The sequence below is a fragment of the Propithecus coquereli genome, unplaced genomic scaffold, assembly GCF_000956105.1.
Source record: "Propithecus coquereli isolate 6110/MARCELLA unplaced genomic scaffold, Pcoq_1.0 Scaffold73, whole genome shotgun sequence".
NCBI classification, from domain to species: Eukaryota; Metazoa; Chordata; class Mammalia; order Primates; family Indriidae; genus Propithecus; species Propithecus coquereli.
This window is the reverse complement of record NW_012153396.1, coordinates 6,247,420-6,272,173: the sequence shown is the minus strand read 5'-3', so window position 1 is coordinate 6,272,173 and position 24,754 is coordinate 6,247,420. Positions and strand designations below refer to the sequence as shown.

The following is a 24,754-nucleotide window of genomic DNA, read 5'->3' as shown; positions in this document are numbered from 1 at the left end:
GCGCAAAAGTTAAAAGAGGAGCAGTGTCCCCTAGAGTAGGAATACCACGTCCTTCCCCCAAACCAGCATAGATGCATGCTGTGAGCCCTTCTGTGCCAACCATGCAATGCAGCAGATACCCTCCTTAGTCTTGCCCAACAAGACTCCACTCTGTCCAGCAAAGAGATAAGGGATAAGGTGTTCCAGTCAACTGGGGACGGCACGGGCTGGTGGAGGATTACCACTACTCCCATGACCCTACATACACATGTATACACACAAATACAGGTGATCAACTGCTAAGGGATTAAAATTTTATAGAAAACAGTATCAAATTATTATTTCTTTAATATTGAGAAAGCACTTCAGGATTTTTTACAGTTTTGAGAGCTATATTGCAATCAATGATTCTCATTGTAAAAGAATGTAGAAAAAATGTGTGTGAGTGAGAGAAAGAGAGACTTTAGGAGTTTTCTTAAAATATTTCCTGATGTCAGTAAATTGGCTGTTTTGCTCCCTTCACCCCTGCCTCTTACTATGCTGTTTTGTAAAGAAAGAAAACACATCTAAAAACTTAAACTTTCTCTTTGCTTAAGTTTTGGATAAATGGGAATCTGTTAAAATTCTTTAAATTCCATTAGAAACCTTGACTTTTCAATTAGGATCCTAGCCTTTCTAATCCTGTCAGTAGCTTTTTGAGTTGGTAAGTGCAAACCTAAATATTTCCATTTTATAGATGAGGAAACTTTGGCCCAAAGATTGAAACGCTTTGGTGTAGGTTTCCTTGGGAAAAATCCAAGGCCTTAGCGAAAGTAGAATCAAGGTCTCTGGTCTCCTTTCTACCAGAGCAAAAGGAATACTCACGTCATGATGTGGGTCTCCACTCCTGCCTCCACCAGAGCCCCATCGACAAAGAGAGGAACCGAAGTAAAACCATACTTGTCCCATGAGTGGCCCTCGTCAAAACTCACCCTGGGTCAGAAACAAGTAATGGAAAAGACAGTTGAAAATAAAGCCATACTTTTTTGCAACAATTTTTCAGGTTATTAAATTTGCCTCTGTATCTGACTTTCTGGCAGTTTGGATTATCAATAGGCATTAATCTTCAACATCTCTCCATATTATTATGAGATTTGATCAAAACTGCATTTCCTGGCCCAGGCAGAGACAACACCAGAAAGGCAGACATATTTCAACACATTAGAATCGAAAAACAACCCAAGCACGAGGGCTTAGTGAACGGAGTGTCACGTTTCAAGTACTCAGAATGGAACCTGAGGTTCAATTTACAGTACAATCAATTCAGCCCTTGGAGTTTCTGACACAGATAAATTGAGTAGTGTGGCTGTACCCTACGGGAAAGGGTATGTGTGTCTTTCAGATCAAACCTTACAGAAAGCAATTTCCTATTCGTTCAGAATGGATGTTAGGATAGTTTTCCCTCCCCAATGCCACTTTAAGGGGCTTTTAGGAATGACCATTGAGTGTCTGAGAAATTCTGTACGACACTGTTCCATCATTTTTCCAATGGTAAGAGGAAGGTCTGGCCCTCCGTGGATACAGAACCCGCAACTCTTTAAAGAGATGCTCTTAGTGGAGGAGACTTGAGCAATTCTGAGTGCTTGCTGCTTCCCTTTCCTGATATTACAAAGTACCTGTCTGACCCTTGACTTAACCAGGGGGCATAGTCCAAAGGCCATGTCCTCTGAGATGCTTTTCTGAGCCCCCCTTCTTCCCCAACACAGCTTTAGCTCCTTCATCCCCTGTGATCCTTTTTATTCTGGCTGATTCTTAATTCTTTTATAACTCCACAATTTAGGATTAGGAATCCCTCCTATATGTTGCTATAACACCCAGGCCTAGTACTGAGTGATGACTTCTTAACTGATCTTGACTATCTCAATTCAAGATTATAAGCTTTGGGAGTTCAGGGATCCTGTATGTCTTATTCACTGAATGACCCCTTAATGTCACATATATATCTTTATTACAATGCTCCTTACATTTTATACACACACAGACACACACACACGTAAGAAAATATGTTTGACTCACACTAAACTGTGAACTTTTTGAGGCCAAAGACTCTACCATTAATTTTCGTGTTCCAAGTACTTAGCAGAAAACCTGGCAGATAGGTGATGCTACATAAATGCTAAATGAATAAATGAATAAAAATAAGGAATGACAAAGGTGCTGTTTTAATCCATCCAATCATTTTTTTCAAGCATGATTCATACTGGCATCCCCATGCTGTGTGTAGATCACTCCCCCATTCCTGGCCAGCTATTCAGTTCATTCTCTACTCACTCACTTCTTTGTCTCTTTCTCTCTCTCTCTGTCTGTCTCTTTCTCTGTTTTCCTTTCAGTCTTATCCTCTTTCCCAATATATGGATTAAAACAATGATAAAGTTATTCTCAGCTAGAGTAACCAGTCTCTTAGACAAAAATCTTTGTATTTATGGTATACCTAGATCCATGTCCACAAATGAAAAGCAGATAGTCTTCCATAAAAGTTTTTATGAGTTCCTAACTTGTCAGCCTCTCTCTTGAATTTTAAGGATTTGATCATTTCAGACTTAAAAAAAAAAAAAATTGGCTGAAGGCCAAATAATCATTTAAGTTGACCCTGAGAAAGTTGGGCAGATGTGAACTGCTTTTCATAGAAATGACTTTCTCATTTCAAAAGTGAAAAGTATGATTTGGAATGGACTTCAGTTTTCTTGCCATGTACCCCACTGGTTCCTAAAATAATCATAGTTGTTTCAGAGTGTACCATGGCCACTAAGAAGTTAACTGTGTCTGGTAAGTCCAGGAAGTCAGGAAATATTAGTCCAGTTTTTTTTTAATTTGTTTGTTTTGGCGACTTTGCACAAATTGGTTATTATTTCAATAGATGGAAGCTAAAGTGAGTTTAAGGCCTCTCTTTCTCTCATTCTCAGAATTTCCTTACTGATGAACATCAGTTAGCATTACCAGAGCAAACTGCATGAGTGCCACCAGCATCCAGGGAAGGAAGACCCTCATACCACTGTCATATTAGCAGGGTGTGGGACAGCCATCTTAATTTATACAATGAAGAGAAGACCCCACAGAGCAGACAATCAGGGACCATCACAGCCTTCCGGTATCAAGATGGAAGCTTCAAGGCAAAGCTAAGCCCAAGTGGAGACAGAAATTATACAAGATCAAGGAGCTACTGTATGAAATGAGTTCATATGCAAGGAACAGAATCAGGGCTAGAGAAATGAACGGGATGAGCAGATGCCTCAACGAAAGATGAGAAATGCCAAAGTCCAGACAGGAAAAGTAGCATAACAATAACAATAATAAGTCCAAGGATGACATAAATAAGCACAAGCAAGTGGATAGGTCTCCAGAGTTAGGGTGATCTGAGATCAGTACTTTCTAACACTTGATTATCTCAGGCTGAGGCAGTTATTAAGAACAGAACAGAACAAAACAAAACTCCCTGAAGAAACTTAAAAAAACACAGCATTAGAAAACTTAACCTCTTTGTTATCAAATATTTGGATCTGGATGTCCTGACATTTGTGAGAGTTCTTCTTTTTTGACAACTAGGAGTTTTAAAATGTTTTGAGGCTACATAGTCTATATTGAATTCTACATTGAATGGCATCCCCAAGGGATCCACCTTCTCTCCTCTTCAAGTCAGAAGCTCATTAATGGCCAAGACGAAGGAATCGTGAATTGCTTATTAGCTCAACAGGTGAAACTGAAGTCAGTAGCACTGCCAATATTCAGGAAGCAGGGGTAAAATTCCATCTGATCTCCAAACAGTGGCAATATAGGACAACAGAATCAAAATAAAATAAAATTTATTCATCAAATAGTTATTGACGTCTATTATGTGCCTGATCTGATAGTAACCTCAGTTCTAGGGATACAGAAGTAAACAAAAAAGCTTCCATTCTAATTTGAGGAGACGAATATATGCAAATAAAGTGATACAAAAATATGTCAGACAGATGGGAGGGGGAAGAGGGGAGGGGTATATACACACCTAATGGGTGCAATACACACTGGGGGATGGACATGCTTGAAACTCTGACTCGAGTGGGGCAAAAGAAATATATGTGATCTAAACATTTGTACCCCTGTAATATGCTGAAATGAAAAAAAAATTTTTAAAAATGATTTAGAAATAAATATGAAGACAATTAAAATAAAGTGATTTGATAGTGACCAAATAGCTACTTTGTACTGAAAATTTAAGATAGCCCTCTCTGGGGAGGTGACATTTAAACTGAAATATGAATGATAATAAGAGACTAGATGGGTAAAGATCCAGGGGAAAGTTATTGCAGAGGAAAGATCTAATGTGAAATGAAGATGCTCTATGGGAAGGACAGAAAGACAGTCAATATATGTAGCTTAGTGTGAAAGGGAATCAGTAGAAGGAAATGAAATCAGAAAATAAGGCAGAAACCAGATCATGAAGGACCTTGTTTCCAGTTGAAATGGGAGAGAGATAATTTGATTTAAACTTTTAAAGACATTTTTAATTGTCTGTGGTAAATGGATTGTCAAGACCCAAAGTGGATGCAAAGAAATGAGTTGAGGGGTAGGGGAGGGAGGTGGTAATTTAAGAGATCAAGTGAAAGATAGGGCTTTAGTTATACTAGTGGAGAAAGAAAGACATGGAAAGATTCAGGATATTTCTAGCAGTGAATCAATCAGATTTGCTGACAGAATGTATATATATTGCATGAGCAAAGAAAAATCATGGAAAATATTGACTTTGGGAGGATTAAACAATTGAGAGAGGGAAATGGGAAGAGCAGGAGAAGCAAAGCTTTTTGTTTATCCATTTGTCTCAGTCTCATGTCAATATTTAGATGCTTTGGGCACTTCTATATTATGACATTATTAAGAAGATTTTTGGATAAACGAATCTGGATTTCTGATCATAACTGGGGATGTAAATCTAGAAGTCACTTATAAGGTAGAGCCAACATAAAGCAGAATTCTTAATACAAAAAACAAACAAAAAACCCAAGCCCACAACCGGAGAAAGATTAGCTGATGAAATACGTTCAAGCTGAAAAGAAAGTGGAGTCATTGTCAATCACAAGTAAAATACTTTCCAGCAATGGCACTATCATAAGAGGTAACCACGCCACTGAGTCTAGTGTGTGCTCACAGATATATTATAAGCATAAGAGAAGATATTATCCTTCTACCAGATTCTAAATACTATGTTCAGTTATAAACATTGATAAAATTTTTGTAGATAAACTGACAATCGATGTGATTGAAGGTAAAACAAATTGCTCTAGAAATATATGAATTGTATAGATAGTTTAGGGAAAAAGAACTGAATTAATTACCATTGAATTTTAATTTTTGTAATGAGAAAGTTTCCAAATGTTTTTAAAGCCCTATTTGTTGACTACCAAAAACAGTAATGCCAATGGATAAATCAAAGGGAATATGAGGTCTTTCCAGAAAGTATCCAGCCATGTAATATGTTTTCATTATATTAACAATGGCCAGATACTTTCTGGACAGACCTTATATATTTGGACACATGGAACTATTAATTTTAAAAAATAGGCCGGGCGCAGTGGCTCACGCCTGTAATCCTAGCACTCCGGGAGGCCGAGGCGGGCGGATCGTTCTGAGTTCAGGAGTTCGAGACCAGCCTGAGCAGGAGCGAGACCCCGTCTCTACCAAAAATAGAAAGAAATTAATTGGACAGCTAAAAATATATACAGAAAAAATTAGCCGGGCATGGTGGCGCATGCCTGTAGTCCCAGCTACTTGGGAGGCTGAGACAGTAGGATTGCTTGAGCCCAGGAGTTTGAGGTTGCTGTGAGCTAGGCTGAGGCCACGGCACTCACCCCAGGCAAGAGAGTGAGACTCTGTCTCAAAAAAAAAAAAAAAAATAGATAGAATAAGGGAGAAAAGATTTCCAATCTTGTGACTCTTCTAAAAGGAATAGTCAAATATTTGTGCATAAGAATTTAAGATCCCAAGCACATTGTCTTTCAATAGTATATTCCAACCCCTATTCTAATGCTAGATAAATAGTATATGCTCAATGCATATGTGCATAATAGATAAATAAATGGATAAAATCTGTTTTGAGTTGCTTATATGATTACTTCCGAGAACTTAGAAAGCCCAGAAAAAGAAATAGCTTGAGGTTCTTTCCAGCAATGCCATTCTAAAAGTCATGCCTAATTCTGGAACAGATTTATTCTGCATTGATCTAGGAAGCAGAATAGGGGTCAATGGGCAGAAATTACAAGTAGAGTCACTATTGCTCAGCATGAAAAACAATCTTTCCAACAACTAAAGCCATTGTACAAATGAGAACTCCCTCTCTTGGGCATTGTAAGTTGATTAGCACTGCGGTACTCGTGTGAAGTGAGGTGGGTGACCCTGCAGGATGTCACCAAAGTATCTGCCATACCACGTATAACACTAGATTATACGACTTCCAGGAACTTCTCCTACTCCATGTGTCTATGACTATGATATTGGAATGAGATAAATTAAAAGGAATAGAATCCTCTAAACAACCTGAGTTCTCCCCAGAAGTCTCTGGCACAGAGAGAGAGAGAGCTATAATGGTCATTGAGAATCAATGTTCCTCCCTTTTGTGAGGTGTATTGCTCCATTTCATTTTATCCCAAATGCATGAGGTGGTGGCATTTTAGCCACCTGGGGGTTCTTCATAATAGTACATGCACTTTTGCTCCTAAGAGGCATGTATTGGTTGGAACTATTGTTTTCACATGAATGTTTCTCTGAACAAAATGCTAGTCCCCACACGACCATTTACAGAAGAACAAAGGAACACAAAAGGCCAGGTGATGTTTTCTGTTTCCAAGAACATCCCATTGAGAGACACTGACAGCTCTTTAGGGCTGAGCATGGTCACACCCCTGTCTACCTGCCCATTAGGTGCTCTGTCTATTGTGAATTTTCATTAGAGCTCTGTATGCACTGAGGGTCCATTCTTCATTTTGCTCTAATGCTTCTAAGGTACAAAGGTAATACTGGGTGGAGAGGTCACCTGCAATAGCACTTAGGTTCTAATCTCTGTGCATCCAAATGTACATGGTCATGAACAGAGCGGTTCATTTGTATGCTGTTTTGTCTTCATGCCTATCTAGCTACCTATCATTTCAATTTGTAGGAAACAGCATGCCTTGTTAGCCTAGCTAAAGTCTCCCCAGCTTTTCAATTATGACTCCTATTTTCTCTGAAAGGCAATGTAGCTATTATTTAAATCTGAGAGCCACTGTAACCGTGTGTGAGAATGGGTAAGCTGGTGTCTTTTCCTTTGTGTGCACACACACACACATACACACACATACACACACACATACACACACATACATCTGTATAAAAAATGTCAATCTGAGATCTACAAAGAAAATAACAACAAACTGATTACCTAACCTTTCTTCCTCTTAAAATGAGATTATTTGTTTACTTTGAAGGTTGTGGCTTAATTAGAAGCTGTTGGTGAAGAAAAAGCTGCCTTTGAGTTTCAAAAGCTTACATCTCATAAGCAGGAGACAAAAATCAGTCAACAATTTCATAAGGAAACATTGATGATAATGATATGGTCAAGCCCTTACAAAATATTCACTTAGCCTTTGAAAGAGAAGTGCAAAGAATTCCTAAATGAGCTTGTTGTTGTTGTTTTCTAACACACATACTCAATAGCTGGCATTTAACTATTTGCAGGGATTGTTTCAGAGAATGGCATTCCTAGACAAGCAAGTAAGTAGAAATCATGGAACCTGTCCAAGTTCAGAGTAATATTTGTAGCATTCGTGACAAATCACAGTGTCAACATCCTTTAAATGGAGGTAATACCATCTCAAAAGCTTACCATGAAAAATCATCTTTAATGCTTTCTATGTTGGAGTAGATAAGAAGGAATTCACTGGGAATGCAGCTATTTTTTTCTGAGCTCTACAAATATTTTACCAAGAAAAGTGATATTACATGGAAGAAGGGAAAACTCAAACTTTGTATTGATTACTTTGAGAGGCATGAGTTGACTCTATATGTATATTCCTAAGTGAATACTGAATAATTTTCCCAACTTGGATGGCTTCTCTCCAGGTATTCCCAGACTAGCACTCCTTTTGGAAGTGAGGTCTCTGGAGAGAAACCAATGCAGACCAGACTGAACAATCAGATGGAAGGAAGCTAAGATTTTACAAAACCAAAATCCTCTGTTCCATGCATTCCTTCCACACCAAATATACTGTCCTCTTCTACCACCAAAAGGAAACAGCAACAACAAACTCCTACTTTCCTTAGCACAAGAAAACTTCTCAATTAAGTAGGTCTAGGTCCCTACAATAATCAAAGAGAAAGAGCAGAAAAGTGAAAGTCAAGTGTAAGGTGGGGTTGCTACCCCCCTTTCCCAGGACTTCCAGGGAAGAAACCTGTCCAGCTACATCTGTCTGCAGGGCATTTATCGATTCTTTTATTGAGATTCAGATGGGAGTTTTTATTGAAATTTAGATAGAACATAATGGTGGGGGCTAAGAAATGGGGCCTTTCTTGTTTAAAAATAAACTCTTTTTTTAAGACTCAAGCTGCCTTCCCTGAGAGTACATTTCTAGAATTCCAAGCTTTGGTCAGAGTTTTCTCTTGCCCTGGTTTGCCTCCCACTTCTTCTATAACTCCTGGCATCCTACCTTCAAAGATCAGCCCTCATGCCACCTGCTGCAGGAAGACCCCCTTACTTTCAGCAGTCCACACAGCCAGCATCCCTTAGCAGACATTTCTTGGATTTCTAGCGATGCGTGGACTGCTTAGACTTATCTCCACTATGATCTCCCCGGGACCATGTCATATGCCTCTGTGTGCTCTTTACAGTATCTAGAAAATTAGCAGTTAAAATGGAAGAGTAAACATGACAGAAACCCAACTTGGTGCTGCCAGGAACACTCCTGTGTAGACTTGAGCAAGGTATTTAATATATCCGCATTTTGATGCCACTATGAGCGTGTGATTAAAAGAAAAGTACCCTTGTACATAGGGGTGGTTCAGGAATGAAATTAGGTAATTCAGGTAAATGGTTTATAACAGTGCCTGGAATATAATAATCCCTCAATAAGTGCTGACTATTATTAATATCAAGTAATTCCCGTCTTCTGATATTACAAAAAAATACATAATCCGCAATAAAATAATAATAAACAATTACATTGGGAACTTTTCCAAGCTCGTCGTTGGGCTGGTAGAGACCTTTTCTTACAAATGGCTCCATGCAAAGTTTATTATCACAATCTCTCTGTAAAATGATATAGTGGTAAGTATAACTATTTTACTTCATGCTAGGTTGAGCTTTAAGAAACTGACAATATTGGACCATTTTTGTCCTGAAAATGGCAATTTCACATGGTTTCACCTAAAATGGCCAAACTGAGAGAAACCTTCTTAAGTGCTTGCCAAGATGGCTGAAGCTTGGATTTGGCATTAGAGAATCCTATGCCTTTTCCTGATTAGAATCTGATGCTTCCCAGTAAAATTCTTACTCTCAAAGTGTTGATCTCCCAAATCAAGGACCTGGTAGTTAAGCCAGGGTCCATTGCCCTGCCCATGACAAATCACACCAATTTTACGCTAGATAGCATATCCTCCACCTCCAAATATTCCCTCTGCTGAATCTTAAGCCCAGAATTATTTCCCTTAAGGATATGAATAAACGCACATAAGACTCATCCATCCCTTGCCAGAAACATAACACAACAGCAAGAAATCGTCATCATCATCACATATTCTCCCTCAGTTCTTTGTCCTCACTGAAGGTCTTGCACACACTCTCAGCTCTATCCCATAAGCTACTTTCTTGAGAAGAATAATCTGTACTGTCTCTACTTCATTTCATTGCTGATCATTCATTCGGTCACTCATTCATTTCTAGATCTATTACAGTCTGACTTTCAACCCCACTTCTGTTTTAAATCTACGCTGACAAAGCACCAATGACCTTGTATATTGCTTAATCCTAGACAGTTTTTCACTCCGTAACTGACTTGATTTGATCATGGAAGTAATGCTGTGGATCACCCCTTCCTGCAGCATCCAGGAAAACATTTCCCCAGAGTGTCTATCTTTTTGCCCATTTCTCTGCAGTCTGTCCCATAATTTCTTCTTCCAGTCCGCATATTGGTTTTCAGCAGGGTTCCATAGCAGTCCCTAGTTTCTCCTTGTTGTACCCACTCTCATGGGGCAGTGAGCCCACTACCATAGCTTTAACTACCACCTAGTGGTTAATGACTCCAACTCTAAGCTGTCAGCCCAGACCTCCACCCTGATCTTCAGATGAATATATCTGAAAACTAATGGTCATCTCTGTTGGAATATTCATAAGAATTACAAACTCAACTTTTCTAAACCTGAACTCAATATCTAGTACATATACCTAACCCTTCTCTTGCAGCAATTTCCAACTCTCCTATTTTGGATTCCTAATCTTGGCTACTTGGATTCACAGGTCCTTCCCGCTCCTTTCTGTTTCATCTGACCACCCATTCCTACCACCCGCCCCCTTCATTACACTCCCCCGTCTGAATGATCTGGCCGTACCACCTATGAGTTATATGATGTAAAGGATATCAGATGGATGGATAGATGGATAAATAAATGGATCAGGAAATGGATGAATGGGTAAGAAACCATGCAGAATAACTTGGCAAAACTCTCTTCGCTAAAACACTGCTCATTAGTAGGGTAGGGAACTGTCCTTACCACAAATGCCTGACTGGCAGAGGTGTGTGTTTCATGGCCACGAGGGCGCCACCCCAGTCTAGGAACCAGACATTGTACTCTTCATCAAAGATCTGGAACAACAACAACAACAATCATGGCAACACCTTACATTTGCATAGTGTTTAACAGCTTACAGTCTTTCACATACATTGTTTCATCTGGATTCTGAGCCTTCCAACAACCCTATCAGATAGTTTGGCAAGTATTATCTCCATTTGATAGATGAGGAAATGGGCTCACAAAGAACAAATAACTCTCCCTAGGCCACTCAAATTGCATTTGCAGGACTCCTTCCACTAGTACTGTGAACCAGCATGCTATATGAAGGTGAGGCCACAAGGTGCATGCTCAACTAGAAAACTCAAAGAAAGTATGACTTCAAAGAAACTTCCCCATCTTTTTGTCTTAGTAAGTTAACTACTCAGCTCTCTCTTCCTCATCATCTATTCAGAATTTTGCTAATTTATATATGGTCTGTGTCTTATAGTGTCGTTTAAAAATTATCTAGGAACATAAAAGATGATTTCCCTAGACACTATGGTATACCTGATAACTGAATACTTAGACTGAGCCACCACCTCCCTGCAAGTTGGATGAAGACCTAAGCTTGGTGCCTGTGGAGTACTACTCTATATGCTCATTAGAACACAGAATTTCCAGGAAACTAAAGTTATTAATTCTTTGATTCATCTAGTCATCCATTATCTATTCATCCATCTACTCACTCATTCACTTATTCAGTGATCCATTTATCCATCCATCTACCCATAGGCATTTTCTAAGCACCAATGATGATACAAGGCTCCGAGTCAAAGAACTTCAGACTTAATCTCACTTATATCAATGCTTATCCCAAGTATGACTTTCATATCTCCAACTTCTAACAGGAAAAACATTTCTCCAGCAGAGAAGTAACCAGTAGAGGGTTTCTTTAGACTTCTAGAGGAAAGTAGGCTTGGAGAATTCCTCCAGCACTTAACTGTTGATGGTGACTCTTGCAGCCTAGATAGAGAGGTTGGGATGGTGGATTAAGTGAAGAGGGCAAGAAGGGGATAAGGATACAGGCAGATTTAAGAGGGGAATGAGCAGGAGGAATGGGGCATCCTGCATATATGCTCCAGGGAACACTATAGAGCAGTGGTCCCCAACCTTTTTGGCACCAGGGACTGTTTCCATGGAAGACAATTTTTCCATGGACCAAGGTGGAGGGGTGGGGGGGGATGGTTTTGGGATGATACAAGCACACTACATTTATTGTGCACTTTATTTCTATTATTATTACATTGTAATACATAATGAAATAATTATACAACTCACCACAGATTGGGGATCCCTGCTATAGAGAAAAAGTAAATAGTTTCTCAGCCCTAAACACCTTGGGTATTTTTCCTCATTTACCTTTAAAGAAAAGAAAAATGTCCCACCTAATGGTGAGTCTCAATGCAGAAAGGACCTAAGGGCGATTCACTTACACTTTGGATATAAACATAGGCTGTGACCTGCAGTGCTAGGCTTTTCTCTGCAGAGCTTAAAGGTTGGCTCTGTGATAAGCCACATGCTGGAGATGCTGGATTGAAGCCTAAGGATGAGGAACAAGAGAAGAGTCTCGGCACGGGGAGAAGGGAGATGTTATCCTCATACTTTCCTCTTGGTATTACCATTCTGACCACCGCTTTTGCATGGGACAGCACTGGAGTGGAAAGTGGAATCCTTAGTTGTTTGGGAAAGGGAGAAAGAAACTAAAGTAGTGACAACACTGAGAAATAATGTTACAGTGGCTGCCTGGCCAGGTGAGCCATTTCTTGAGGTCTAGGGACAATGGTTTGTCTGCTGAGAGTTTTTGTACCAGACAAATTTGCATCCCAGCTTCCAGCCTCCTTTGGCACTTGCAATAGTTTACCTTATATTTTGAAGGTATGATCTTTCTTGTGTCTGTTCCCCATCCACCTGATTGTGGTCTTGTGGGTAGGAACCTCGACTTAATCTTCACTGTATACCTTGTAGTACTTGAAATAGTTGCTTGTGTCTGGTAGGTGCTTGGCAATTTTTTTAAATAGTGATAGTGATGACAGTGGTGGCAATGGGGGTGATATTGGTGATGGTGATGATAGTCTTCACTAAAGGATCCAAACAGGAACTTGTCCAGCTAGATTTCAGATAGTGATATCTGTCAGATGGTGACATCACCTTTACCATCAAGATACTCAGTGCTTTTCATTTGTCTTCCCCAGGTAGAAACTATCTCACCCTTGAGATTCAGTGAAATGTCACCTCTTGTGAAGTCTTTCCCAGTTTCCTTAGCAGGACCAATTCCTCCCTTCTGTCTGCATGCTAATAATGCCACAAAAATAATGCTATCACCCTGAACTACAGTTAGTTATTTATGAACCCATTTCCTCTATTTAATTTTGAGCTCCTTGAGGAAAGGGACTCCAACATATTCAATTGCCTCTTGAGGTTTTCGCCCAGCACCTAGTTGACACTGTATAAATCTATGTTGTCCAATACAGTAGCCACATGAGACTATTTAAATTTAAATTAATTAAAATAAATAAAATGTAAAAGTCAGTTCCTCTGTCATAATTCAAGTGCTCCATAGCTGCATGGGGCAGCACAGATAAAGAACATTTCCATCGTCACTGAAAGTTCTATTGGACAGCATTGCCATAAATGTAAAATTGAATTAATTTTTCAAGTAGTCATATATCTATTAAGCTGTTCAATACTTACTTAAGACTGAGTCTACACAAAACATAAACAACCACCAATTTCCATAGTTCTGTCAGCTTTAATGTTCTAATCCTCTTATTTTGTAGCTAAAAAAAATAAATCCAGAAAGGTGAAGGGATCTGCTTGCCAAAAACCCTTGGCACGTTAGTGATAAAGACAATTTTATCAGTTGTCTCCCCAACAACCAGCACAGTACTTAGCATCTGGGGCCAGTACATACATATTGTGGAAGGAAAGAACAAATGAACTGGGAAGATTCTAGTTCTTCCTATTCCCTGCCCAGTGCTCTTCTCATCTTACCCCACGGCCCTTTTAATCTACCAGCCAAATGGACCAAACTGAACAGCTGCTTCTTAATGTTTTGAAACCACAAAGTCATAATGATTCTGAGAATCTCTAGGAAGGGGAGATGTTGGCAGAACTCATTTTAAATGCCTCCTCCCTGTTCCTAAAGCATCGCAGTTACCTGTCTCCATGTGTTGCCCCCATCGGAGGAGATGAAGACACCAATATCTGTATATGAGAGCTCCGGACCAATGTTGCCTGAAACGTAAGCAGACCATTTGACATTGTCAGGCAGTTTATAGGTTAGGTGTGCTAAGGGTTGGGGACGGGGTAGCAGAGGGTACAGGTTTTCCAAGTGATGTCTACAGTTGATTTGTGCAGTCTCTTTCTTGGTGTCATATCAAAAACCCAGCAGGAAGAAAAACCCAATACAGGAAAAAAATCAAATAATATGACAAGAATGCATCTTTAAATGGTAAGACTCAAAGACAATATCGATTAGCTTGGGTCTCTTGAATTATGCACTCTGTGTACCAATAATCTCATAAATTCCTCTTGACAGGTGTCCCCTGAAGGGAGCAAAGAGTAGAAGAGTAGATGCTCATGGAGAAGCTGGGCATAGGGGCCCCTTACTCCTCAGGTATAATTTTAGCCTAAGAAAAATGTGTGTGTGTGTGTGTGTGTGTGTGTGTGTGTGTGTGTGAGAGAGAGAGAGAGAGAGAGAGAGAGGGAGGAAGGAAGAGAAAGAAGGGGTAAGTTCATGGATATGTGTCTGTGTGCATGTTTGAAACCTGAACTTAACAACATGTCCCTTGAATGTCAGACAGTTGAGTGACCCAATGGTACAGACTATGTAATCTAAATTATAATATAAAGTATCCAGAATAAGATGACCACACTTAGCACACCATGGACATCAAGCATAGCAGGAAAAGAAGTCACCTGGTTTACACCTAAACCAACCAACACTTACTGTCTCCATCCTTTCACACTCTCCTCTTCTCTTTGCCCTTCTTTTTCTTCCCTTTGCACTTCATTACCTTGTGCTTACACTTATTAAAAAGAAAGTGGTCAAGATTTTTAGCCCATCTATATCGCCTTAATTTCCCCAATGGAAAGCCCCCTTCTCAGAGCCTAGAACAATGTCCCCAACCTAATAGTTAGTGCTCAATAAATAATTGTAGAATGTTATTCTTATATGTGCACTTATGTGTTGATCAGCTGAATAAATGAGCAAACAAATGATTGAATCACGTTCCAATGTGGCTGTGCACTTGGGGAGGTACCGAAAACCAGGAAGGTACCCCAAACATGTAAGAGTTTGTCATATTAGCTGATATTTTTCTTTAAAAATAGCAGGAAGAGAATGTTGGCCCACACATCTGTAGCCTAAATAAGAGCACAATAAAAATGCAATAATGAAAATGTTAATTGAGCTCCTGACATTTAATGCTTCAAAATGAGAAATTAACGCCAGGCTACAGCTTGTCAAGCTCCCATCAACATCGGTGAGAATACAGCTAGCCAACTTGTTTGGATACTTAGGCTTCTAAAAATAACCCCTGGGCTCAGGCAGTAGGTGTGAGGAGTGGGGAGAGGCTGGGGTAGAGATCCATGGCGATCCATCTGGCATTTGGAATTCAACTCCACAAATATAGGCTGTAGGAGACATAGGTGAAGACATTAAAGAGGGATGGGGAAAAGAATGCCAACTCAAGTCATTTGGTGGTTGTGCTAACCTGGAGCATTGTGCTAAGAAGGATTCAGAAGCCAGATGTGATTTCAACAGAATAGAATGTGGTGAACCGCTAATGTCTACCAAGGGTGGTAGAGAGAGAGGGACTCAGGAGCCCAGTCAGCCCAGAGCGGAGTATCTGCCATCCCTGGTATGGCTTCTAAGGATATAGCTTATCACCTCTTATCCTTCTTAGAAATTCTGCAAACATCTTCAGCTTCTCTTTTAAAGCTTAACTAGACTGGCTCAGGGGCTTTATGGTGGTAAGACCCCCAAGGCTACAGTGAAGTCTACTTTTTAAAATACCTTCTATCAATTGAAAGGAGCTCTGAAAGAAATACTATTGATCACAGGGACCAGAAAGTTGGTTTCCAGAAGAAGGGACAGAAAACATGTATCTAGGACAAATTGATCTTTCAACATGCCCAGTCCCTACGGGCCCTGGGGGAATCTCTGATGGAAAGGGCTTGGGTTACGGTGCCAGAGAAAGAGGATTTGAAGAGGGAGGCTTGCTGGCTATGGTGGAACTGGGGAGGCTCAGACAAAGTGGCCACTGGCCAGGCTGGGAGAAAGACATGTGGCTGTTACCCACGTGAGCGCTGTGACGGGAGAGAGGAAGGAGTGAGATGGAGAAGGACAAGAGCTTCTCTCACCAACAGCCAAGCTGGTAAATTATGGAGGTTCCGCTGCCCTTTTGGGAAGCTTTAAACAACTTGCTTTTATCCTTATTTCCTCCCAGTGCTATCCTTCTCTGCTCCTCAGTTAAGCACATTTGAAAAAAATAAAAGAGAACGTGAGAGAATTTTGAAGTCCTCTGGGGGTTAAAAATGCTTCTCTCACCACCTCGGATGGCAGTGTAAGGAGTCGTCCATCCAGGGTGGTTAAAGGCTCAGTGAAGAAGGAAGTAGACAGTGCACAGTCAGCTGCAGGGGGTGGGGACATGACACCTGTTCCCATTTGCCCTTGGTCTGCATCGGTAAATCGAGGAGGAGAGTGATCACCGTTTCTACATCACAGGGCCATTGTGCAAGGAAAGCGCTTAGCACGCTATAAGGCACTATGAGGAGGCAAGGTCTTTACTACTGGCTTGAAACCCAGTGTTAAGGACATTGAGAATCCTGGTGCTTCTGCTTGCTAAAAGCAATTGCCAAACTCTCCAGACTGAAATCCCAACTGCCTTCTGAGATGTCCTCGACAGGAGTTAGAAATGAACCCCAGGGTACACTTTTATTCATGCAGCTTCCCTGGGACAACATCTCAGTGCGAGGTGGGAAGTGGGAGCAGGTAATGGAAGGGGAGGGGGAGAGCCCAGTCAGGAGTCACTGACACCTGAAGGCAGGTGGAAGGCATGGGTGTGGGAAACAGCCCTGCGCCCAGGCTCCATCCGGGCGACTTGAAGGCATGCATGCCTCATGCTGACCTCATAGTTATTTTCCTGATGCGACCAGACAAGCAGGACAAGGAGAAGCTGGATACGAAGAGGTGCATGCCAGTGATTAAGCTCTGGCTTTTCATCGGGGTTCTCGTCAGCTGTATTAGATCCCTCCCAATGTCCCAGGGCATGGCAAAAAGCTTCCAGAGTTACCACAGGGAGAGGAAAAAGGAATCAGTCAATTCTGATGTGCAAACAAAAAATAATTCAAAAACAAATCTTTAATGTCTGCATGTTTGTTAATTTACTAAAAGACTAATGTAGACGCACATGCTGGTCACAGGTAGTAACGACCACCATTAATCCCACGTTACTACGCATTAAGCATTCTGCCGGGTCTTGCAGACGCACCCTTCCATCTCTAATTTTTACAACACTGCCACGGGGTAGAAAACACCCTAGTTTTACCAATAAGGAAAAGGAAGCCCAGAGCTCAGCCTGGGAAGTGGGAGGACAGGGTTCCTGAGTTTCATTGTATGCATAGTACATGCATATGAGATAGGAGGGGAACAAATTATATTTTTCCACAGTAAGAAGAACAGTTTCAACTTCCATAATATTAATGGTGATGACAGGTAACATATATTGAGTATTCAATATGCCCTAGGCACTGTTCTAAGCATTTTAAATTCACTGCTTCATTTAATCCTGCCATTCTATTATGTTAGTACTATTATTCCCACTTTGCCAATGAAAACACTGAAGATCGGAGTGGTTCAGCCACATAGAACAATGCCTGGCTTTATGGTAAGCTTTCAAATAATATTATTAATAACTTTTATTGTTGATCACTGTTTTCCAGTGTTGCTTCTAGTCTAGCCCTGGGCCTCCTGCGGGCCTTGAGGAGAGGTACGGGGTATAGCAAGCCCTGAGTCGGAAGGACAAACCCACATAAATGACGGAGTGTGGGCATCACTCCCCAAGCCAGGGAGCAGCAAGAGAGCCTGCCCTCGTGTTTCACTGCCCGGCTTCCCTGAGCCCGGTGGCGTTAAGCATGGTGGATCCCATCCATGAGGGGTTGAGAGGAGCTGACTCAAATGCCAGAAGGCTATGCTAGCTGTCAATCTGATTAGGGCGGTTGGTCACTGGCAGTGTTTAAAAACTCACAGAGCTGGAAGCTTGAAAATGAAGGCATGTCTGGGAGAGCAGGAACTCCAGAAGCCAGAGCTTTGAGTTGATGAGAGAAAACAGAATGTACCAGCTCAGAAAGTCACTGTGAATTTATCTGCTTTCATTAGAACAAAAAGCTGCTCGACACCAGAGCTGTAACTTTGGAGGTGAGAAGCCTGCCTTGATTTATGCCATCAATGTATTCTTGAAAAGGTGTACGCAAATCCGGCGCACGCTAATCAGAGCACATGCCCCCGGGAGACTCTCACTTTCATCTCAGAGTCACTTTATCTGCATTTCCGGTGGATGTTCAGTGGACAGTGGTTCCAACAATGCAACCTTAAGTTTTTCTGCCCTTTGCCCCAGGCTCTCAGCCAAGTGGTTAATCATGTGTAAACAAACCTTAACATGCACCAGAGACCTCCAGATTAAAAACAGTTCTGGGGTGAAACCCTTTGTAAAGAATCCTCTGTGTAAAGAGAAAAGGACCCTAACTTATATTTGGTGAGCCAGGAAGTTTATATATGATGTTTTCTTAAAGCATGAGTTCCCTACTATAAGCAATCTTTCTGATCAGTCAGTTTACTTTGAGAGGAACTCTGGCCTCTTGCTAAGCACAGGGGACTTCTCTGTGATGGAGGGATGATGCATTAACCCAGAAGTTACAAACGTCCAGAGCTCTTTGCAACCTAGGTTCTTGGATGGGCATTGGGGTCTATGAACCCTGCATATTTTCTGGAGAGAGTTCCTGAATGAGTCCATAGTCCAAAAATAGGCGACAAACTTATTCTAGAAGCCCTCAGTGAGGAAGAAGCCCGGGGAATGCTTTCCTTACCTGTAGCCACCACAAGTCCTGGGGCTGTCTCCTTGCTGGAGATTCTCCCTGAGGAATATGGGTTTTCAGAGAGCTGCAAGTGCAGGTGTAAGGAACAGAAGGGCTAAAATGGAGAAGAAAATAGTTTCATTCCAGGAAACTCCAGACACACACCCCTGCGCCACTGGAGATGGGGCTTCCAGATGTTCAGCTTCCAGAAATAGAAAGGTGTTAGACGATGAGTTACACTCTTAGTTTTGGGAAGGGGTCATCTCCACCTGAGACGGCTGGTGTGTACACATCCAGAGTCACCCTGGGCACCTTTCCCAGCCATTTCCTGCCCCTGCTCCCATCCACAACCCAACACCTTCCCCTCTCCTCCTCACCCAACCCATCTATCAAGGTCTGGTTCCCAGTTGGCTTTATGAAGCCTCCCTGACCATCTCTCCTCCAGGATGACACGGATTTTCTCCCACATCTGATCTTGACCATCAACTCTCTCCTTGGAGCTCCGAGGGACCACTGGGAGGAGTGAAGGGAAAGCTACACAAAATAGCCCAGGCCTCTACCCTCATCTTCAACCAGATTGTCTCTGTTCTACCTGTTTTATGCAGTTTGTTCCTGTTTATAATTTTACTTACCATATTTGACATCATCATCTAAAACTCATATAAGTCTGTGTTCTGTATTTATTTATTTATCCCCACTGGGGTGTTCTTATTATAAAAGGGTTTAGGGATTTATACATATACTTCCTATACAATAAATAAAAATGAGAAGATGATGAAACAGAAGAAAAGAGAAAATTTGGTTAAGAAAATAAGATGAAGCCATAGGTAATGTTTGAGGGGAAAAAAGATCATGCCGTGATCAGTTCCTAGAGGTGGGCAACCGTTCGTTTCGGCCTTTCTCATACTCAGAGCAAAATAACATGGAATTAGGCTGAAAACTACACAAGGAGAGGGCTCTGTTTGTCCTATTTATCACTATATCCCCATTTTTTAACATAGCATCTAGTATATGATAAGGGGTTAATAAATCTTTTTGAATAAGTGACAAAAGGTAACTTTTTGCTCAGGAGAATCAAAACCATCTCTGGAACCTTATGACAGTTTCTTGAATAGGTCCTCATTCAGAGGACATGGAGGGTTGTGGATTTAATTGTTAATTAACTGTCTTTTCTCCCCACCTGGAGTTTCAGCACACGGGGGCAGAGATACCATCTCACATGTCATGTCTTCCACAGTGCCTGCCCCAATACCCCCACTAATCCTTACAGCAAGAACCCTGAAAATGCTGAGACCGATTACCTGTCCCATATGGACATTGCAGCTTGACCTTTCCTGGGCTTCCAAGATGACCGTTGCTTACTCGAACATCTATCAAGCATGTAACAAGACACGATGCATCATGTCAGCATCGGTTCACAGGGGTGTTACTACCACTGAGCTCTGGCTGGGTCTGAGTCCATGGGCCAATGCCCTGGGAGTTATGGGAAATGACCACTGAACACCAAGTTCAGCCAAGTTCCCGAGTCCCCTTAATGAAAGAAAGCCCCCGACACAGCATCCCCAGGTAACCAGCCTGCCCTGTGAACTTCACATGACACTGAGGGACTGACCAGCAGGCAGTGCACGGGGCTTCCTCTCAGGTCCACGTCTGGAGCTTGCAGTAGGCGCCAATCCCTGCCTTTGTTGTAAGTGATGTATGTCTTCACCTGGTCATCCACCTTCTTGTTTGCCAGGAATATCCCTTTGATACCTGCTACCTAGGAAAAAGGTGAGAGATGGAGAACCATGTTGGGCCAAAACGCCTGTGGGCTTGGAGGAGCCCTGAGAGAAGCCCCGGCATGTTCCACAGCATGTCGGAGGTACAGACAGGAAGGGGAAGAACATGGTGAGAAACGTTGTATGTCACGTGGTCTCTGAAAGGGTTTAAGAAGTTCATCTCTGTACCCTACACCACCACCCCCAGATGTCCTATCCCTCTCTTACCCACCTGCTTTTTCCCACTTTATGTGTCTCTGTCCTTAGTTCTGTAGGACCTGCTCTTTAATTGACTATTAACATTCTCTGTGAAGTGGGCCTGTTGATAATAACAGAAGGAGTTGCCCCTTCTAGAGAACATGTGCTTTTCCTCAGGAGGAGCTTATAGATGGGTTTTCAAGGCATCAAGGGATCATCCTTAATGGTGGGAGTCAAGGCATCATGATTAGTAGTAAGGTAGATATTTTTGAGCAGAAGACCCAGCTGGGAGACCGGGCATCTACCTCTTTCCATGTCACGAGCTCACTGGGTGACTTTGGGTAACTCACGTGTCATCTTTGGGTCTCAGCCAATGTTCCTTTGAAATAGGTGGAATACGCCCTATCCCTCCTCTTTTCCCCAGTTGGCTGACAAGATCAATGAGATAATGTGAAGTGCTCTTGCCAGTGTCCCTGATGCATCGGGATTTGCAGGCCTTTGATATTTTGAAGGGAAAAGAGCATCACCACAAAGCAAGAAGCTAGAGGATTAAAGGAGATTTATCACCCAGAAGGGTTCTAGGGCGAGCACAAATTCCACTCAAACTTTTAATTCCTTCTGTTCTACAGGTTGGGCAAGGAGAACAGCCATTTAAAACAAAACAACAGTGTCCTATGTCAAAGAAACATTCTCTTAACTTTCCGCAAAAGTTCCAGCATGTTCCAAAGCCAAAAGGCAATTCAAATCATTTAAATATGTACAAACAATATGTCAAATGGCATGTTTTGTGGGTAATACTCAGATATCTCAAGGTTTTAACTGTATTTGTTCCCCTGCTTCAGGGATCATGGCCACCTGAGGTGCACTGCAGTTCTAAGGAGAAAATGGAGCATTCCACAGAAGAGAGCTTTGCCGGTGTTTTTATTTTTTTAATGGCATAATTTAGTTGATGAAATAAAAAGTACTTTTGGTTTTTTAAGTAACCTGATTGGCCTTGAAAGAGAATGCCAACCCAAATAAAAATAAACAAACAAAGAAATGGACAGAGAATATCAGGAGGAGAGTAGAATTATCTGGAAGGACACCACCAGGGGAATTTGACAAAAGGCCAACAATGGAATTGATTAGATTACTGCCTTGGACAGAGGGTAGGTAAGGAGAGAAGCCAAGGTATGTGTGTGTGGGAGGGCAGTGGTGTCAGAGTCATGCCTTTCCCCAGAGGTGCCCTCCCTGCCCTCATAGCTGACAGGATCATTTCTGGAAGGGTGGCATCTCAAATGCTTGTCTAGGGGCTATGAGGGCCCCGCATTGCCTCAGTCTTTAAAATCAACTGCAGAGGTGTTTCTCTTGAACCTAATTGCCAATCCTCACAGAGAATGGAATGTGGGTTTCTCTAGAATCTTCTGCCTGATGGAGGCCTTTCAGCATTCTCTCTGGTGCCTTATCTGCTGGACCCTGAGCTAGTAATTCCAGGCGATGACTCACTTTCCTAAACTAGTCCTCCCCGCCCCTACCCACAGCCCCAACGTGTGCCCATGGCCTTGCTTCCACTTCCTGGGAGAAAATGTACAGGTCAGACTCAGACTCCTGGGCCTACAATCCCACTGTGCTTGGGTGGGGGCTGCTCTTGCTCCTCCCCCACCCCCAGCTTTATGCCCCACAGCATGAAACACCAGTCTCTGTGCCAGGCCACCTCCATGCTCTTCTAGGCCAGCATGTTTAGCAAATGGAAGGGTCATTACATATTTTCCCACTGAGAGCTGCACAAGTCAGATGGGCATCCTCTATGTATCCCATATGTTCTGAGAACAAAATCAGGAGAATGAGGACTAAAAAGATGCAGAAAGGAAAAGTTTCCAGGGAACCTATGTGTAGCTCTGAAGGCATCTCTCCTGCAGTTTTACACAATGTCACAGCAATCTCCCTCCTGTCTGAAAGAACCAGGACACTTCCCATTTGTATTTGGATAGTCAAAGCCCTTACATTATTGCTGAATTGCTTCTTCGCTCCATGTCTTGTATAAATGAACTACAACTTTGGACGGTGCTTTGCTTTTGTGTACCCTACGCCAACAATTTTCAAACTTTTTGACTACAACCTAAGTAAGAAATATGTTTATGCTGTAACCTATAAGACTCATAGCCATATATGCATGTATGTACATAGATATTTCTGACGCAAAAGTGTCATAAAACACTACTTATGCTCACTATATGCAATGTAAAGGAATTGGAGAATGAGACATGTATTTTAACTCTCCTTCATCCAAGGAGGTAGTTAGCATCCAATAAACTTGAAGCATGCTTCCTCCCACTGTTGTGTGGAATCACAAGTACAACTTCTGCTGCTGGTCCCAGGAGCCCAGGGAGAAGGGGACCATGTGATGGTGCCAAGAGAAGAAGGCAGTACCAGGTGTCCGGCCTGTGTGGCCCACTTTCCCTCTGGGAATCAATTTGAGGTGCAGAGGGAAACTGACAGCAGGCCCCTTGGCAGAGCTCTGAGTCCAGGTGGCATGGTCATCTGTTGGTCACCTCCCTGGGACCTCAGGACAAAAAAGCCAGGGCTCTGCTGACAAAAGCAATTACTGTGATCTGCCTTGGGCTGTCCCTAGAGTAGGACCTGTGGTGAGGGGCCGATGAAGGTCAGTTCAGGGAAAAAGTCCCTGTGGAGTCTATAAGCAGCTGTCCATCTGGCCCAAGAAGGGCCACTGAAGGTCATGATACAGCAGAGGGTGGAGGGCAGGCTCCAGGGAGAGGAAAGGCAAGGAAACGCCAGTAAGGTGGGCAGAGACCAGGACTCTGAGGCTGGCTCAGAAAGTTTCCTTTTGTCCATCCCAGTCTAGTGGGGTCAACTTAATTAGTCACTGGAGAAATGCCAATCAAACCCACAATGAGGTACCACTAGGTCCCTATCAGAATGGCTAAACACACACACACACACACACACACACACCCCAAACAAAACAAGTGCTGACGAAGACGTGAAGCAACTGCAACTCTCATATTGTTGGTGGGGATGCGAAGTGGCCCTGACACTTTAGAAACGGTTTGGTGGCTTCTTGTAAGAATACACTTACATTTAACTCAGCAATTCTACTCCTAAGTATTTGCCCATGAGACACAAAAGCTTATGTTCATGGGAATGTTTATAGAAGTTTTATTCATAATCATACAAAACTGGACAAAACCCAAATGTTCTTCAGCTAGTGAATGGATAACAAATGATGGCACATCCACACAGTGGAATACTACTCAGAAATCAAGAGAACATCTGTTGATATACTCAACAACATGGGTGAATCTCACATGCATTATTATAAGCGGAAAAAAAAATCAGACTGTAAAGGTTACACACTATATAATTCCATTCATTGACTCTCTAGAAAAAGCACAACTGGAGACAAAGAGAAATGAGATTGGTGTTTGTCAGTAACTATGGGTGGAGGGTCATAAAAGGGAATATTTTGGGTAACGGAACTGTTCTGTATCTTGATTGTGGTGGTAGTTACACAACTGTATGCACAAATCAAAATTCATAGAACTGTATACCAAAAAGGGTAAATTCTACTGTGCAAAAATTATACCTCAATAAAAAAAAAAAAGATTTGAAAAAAATGTATAGTGAGAAGAACCTGAATTTTTTGTCCCAGACATGGATTCCTTCAAATGTAGCACCACCAGCTGTAGGATCTGAGTGAAGTTAATAAATTCTCTGCAATCTCATAGTCACAATGGCAAATGAGACCTACTACAAAGACATATTGTGAGAGATAAATAAGAAAAAATATATAAATTGTTTACAATTTTGAAATCCAATATAGTAGCCGGTAGCCATATGGCTACTTAATTTGGCTACGGGACTAAGAAACTGATTTTTAATTTTACTTAATTTTAACCAATATAAATTCAAATTTAAAAATGGATACCCAGTTC

The 24,754-nt window shown here is 41.7% G+C and overlaps 1 protein-coding gene across 1 annotated transcript in view; it reads right to left on the bottom strand.

The window, feature by feature from the left end:
• The window catches only part of SORCS3 (sortilin-related VPS10 domain containing receptor 3), a 624,980-nt gene that overhangs the window by 89,846 nt on the left and 510,380 nt on the right, over positions 1-24,754 (bottom strand). Inside the window, exons 10-14 of the mRNA XM_012661662.1 lie at positions 20,480-20,626; positions 18,880-18,982; positions 13,949-14,025; positions 10,732-10,823; positions 844-951 (exon numbers count right to left, since the gene is read on the bottom strand). Coding sequence (XP_012517116.1) covers positions 844-951; positions 10,732-10,823; positions 13,949-14,025; positions 18,880-18,982; positions 20,480-20,626 — 527 coding nt within the window. The remainder of the gene's footprint in view (positions 1-843; positions 952-10,731; positions 10,824-13,948; positions 14,026-18,879; positions 18,983-20,479; positions 20,627-24,754) is intronic.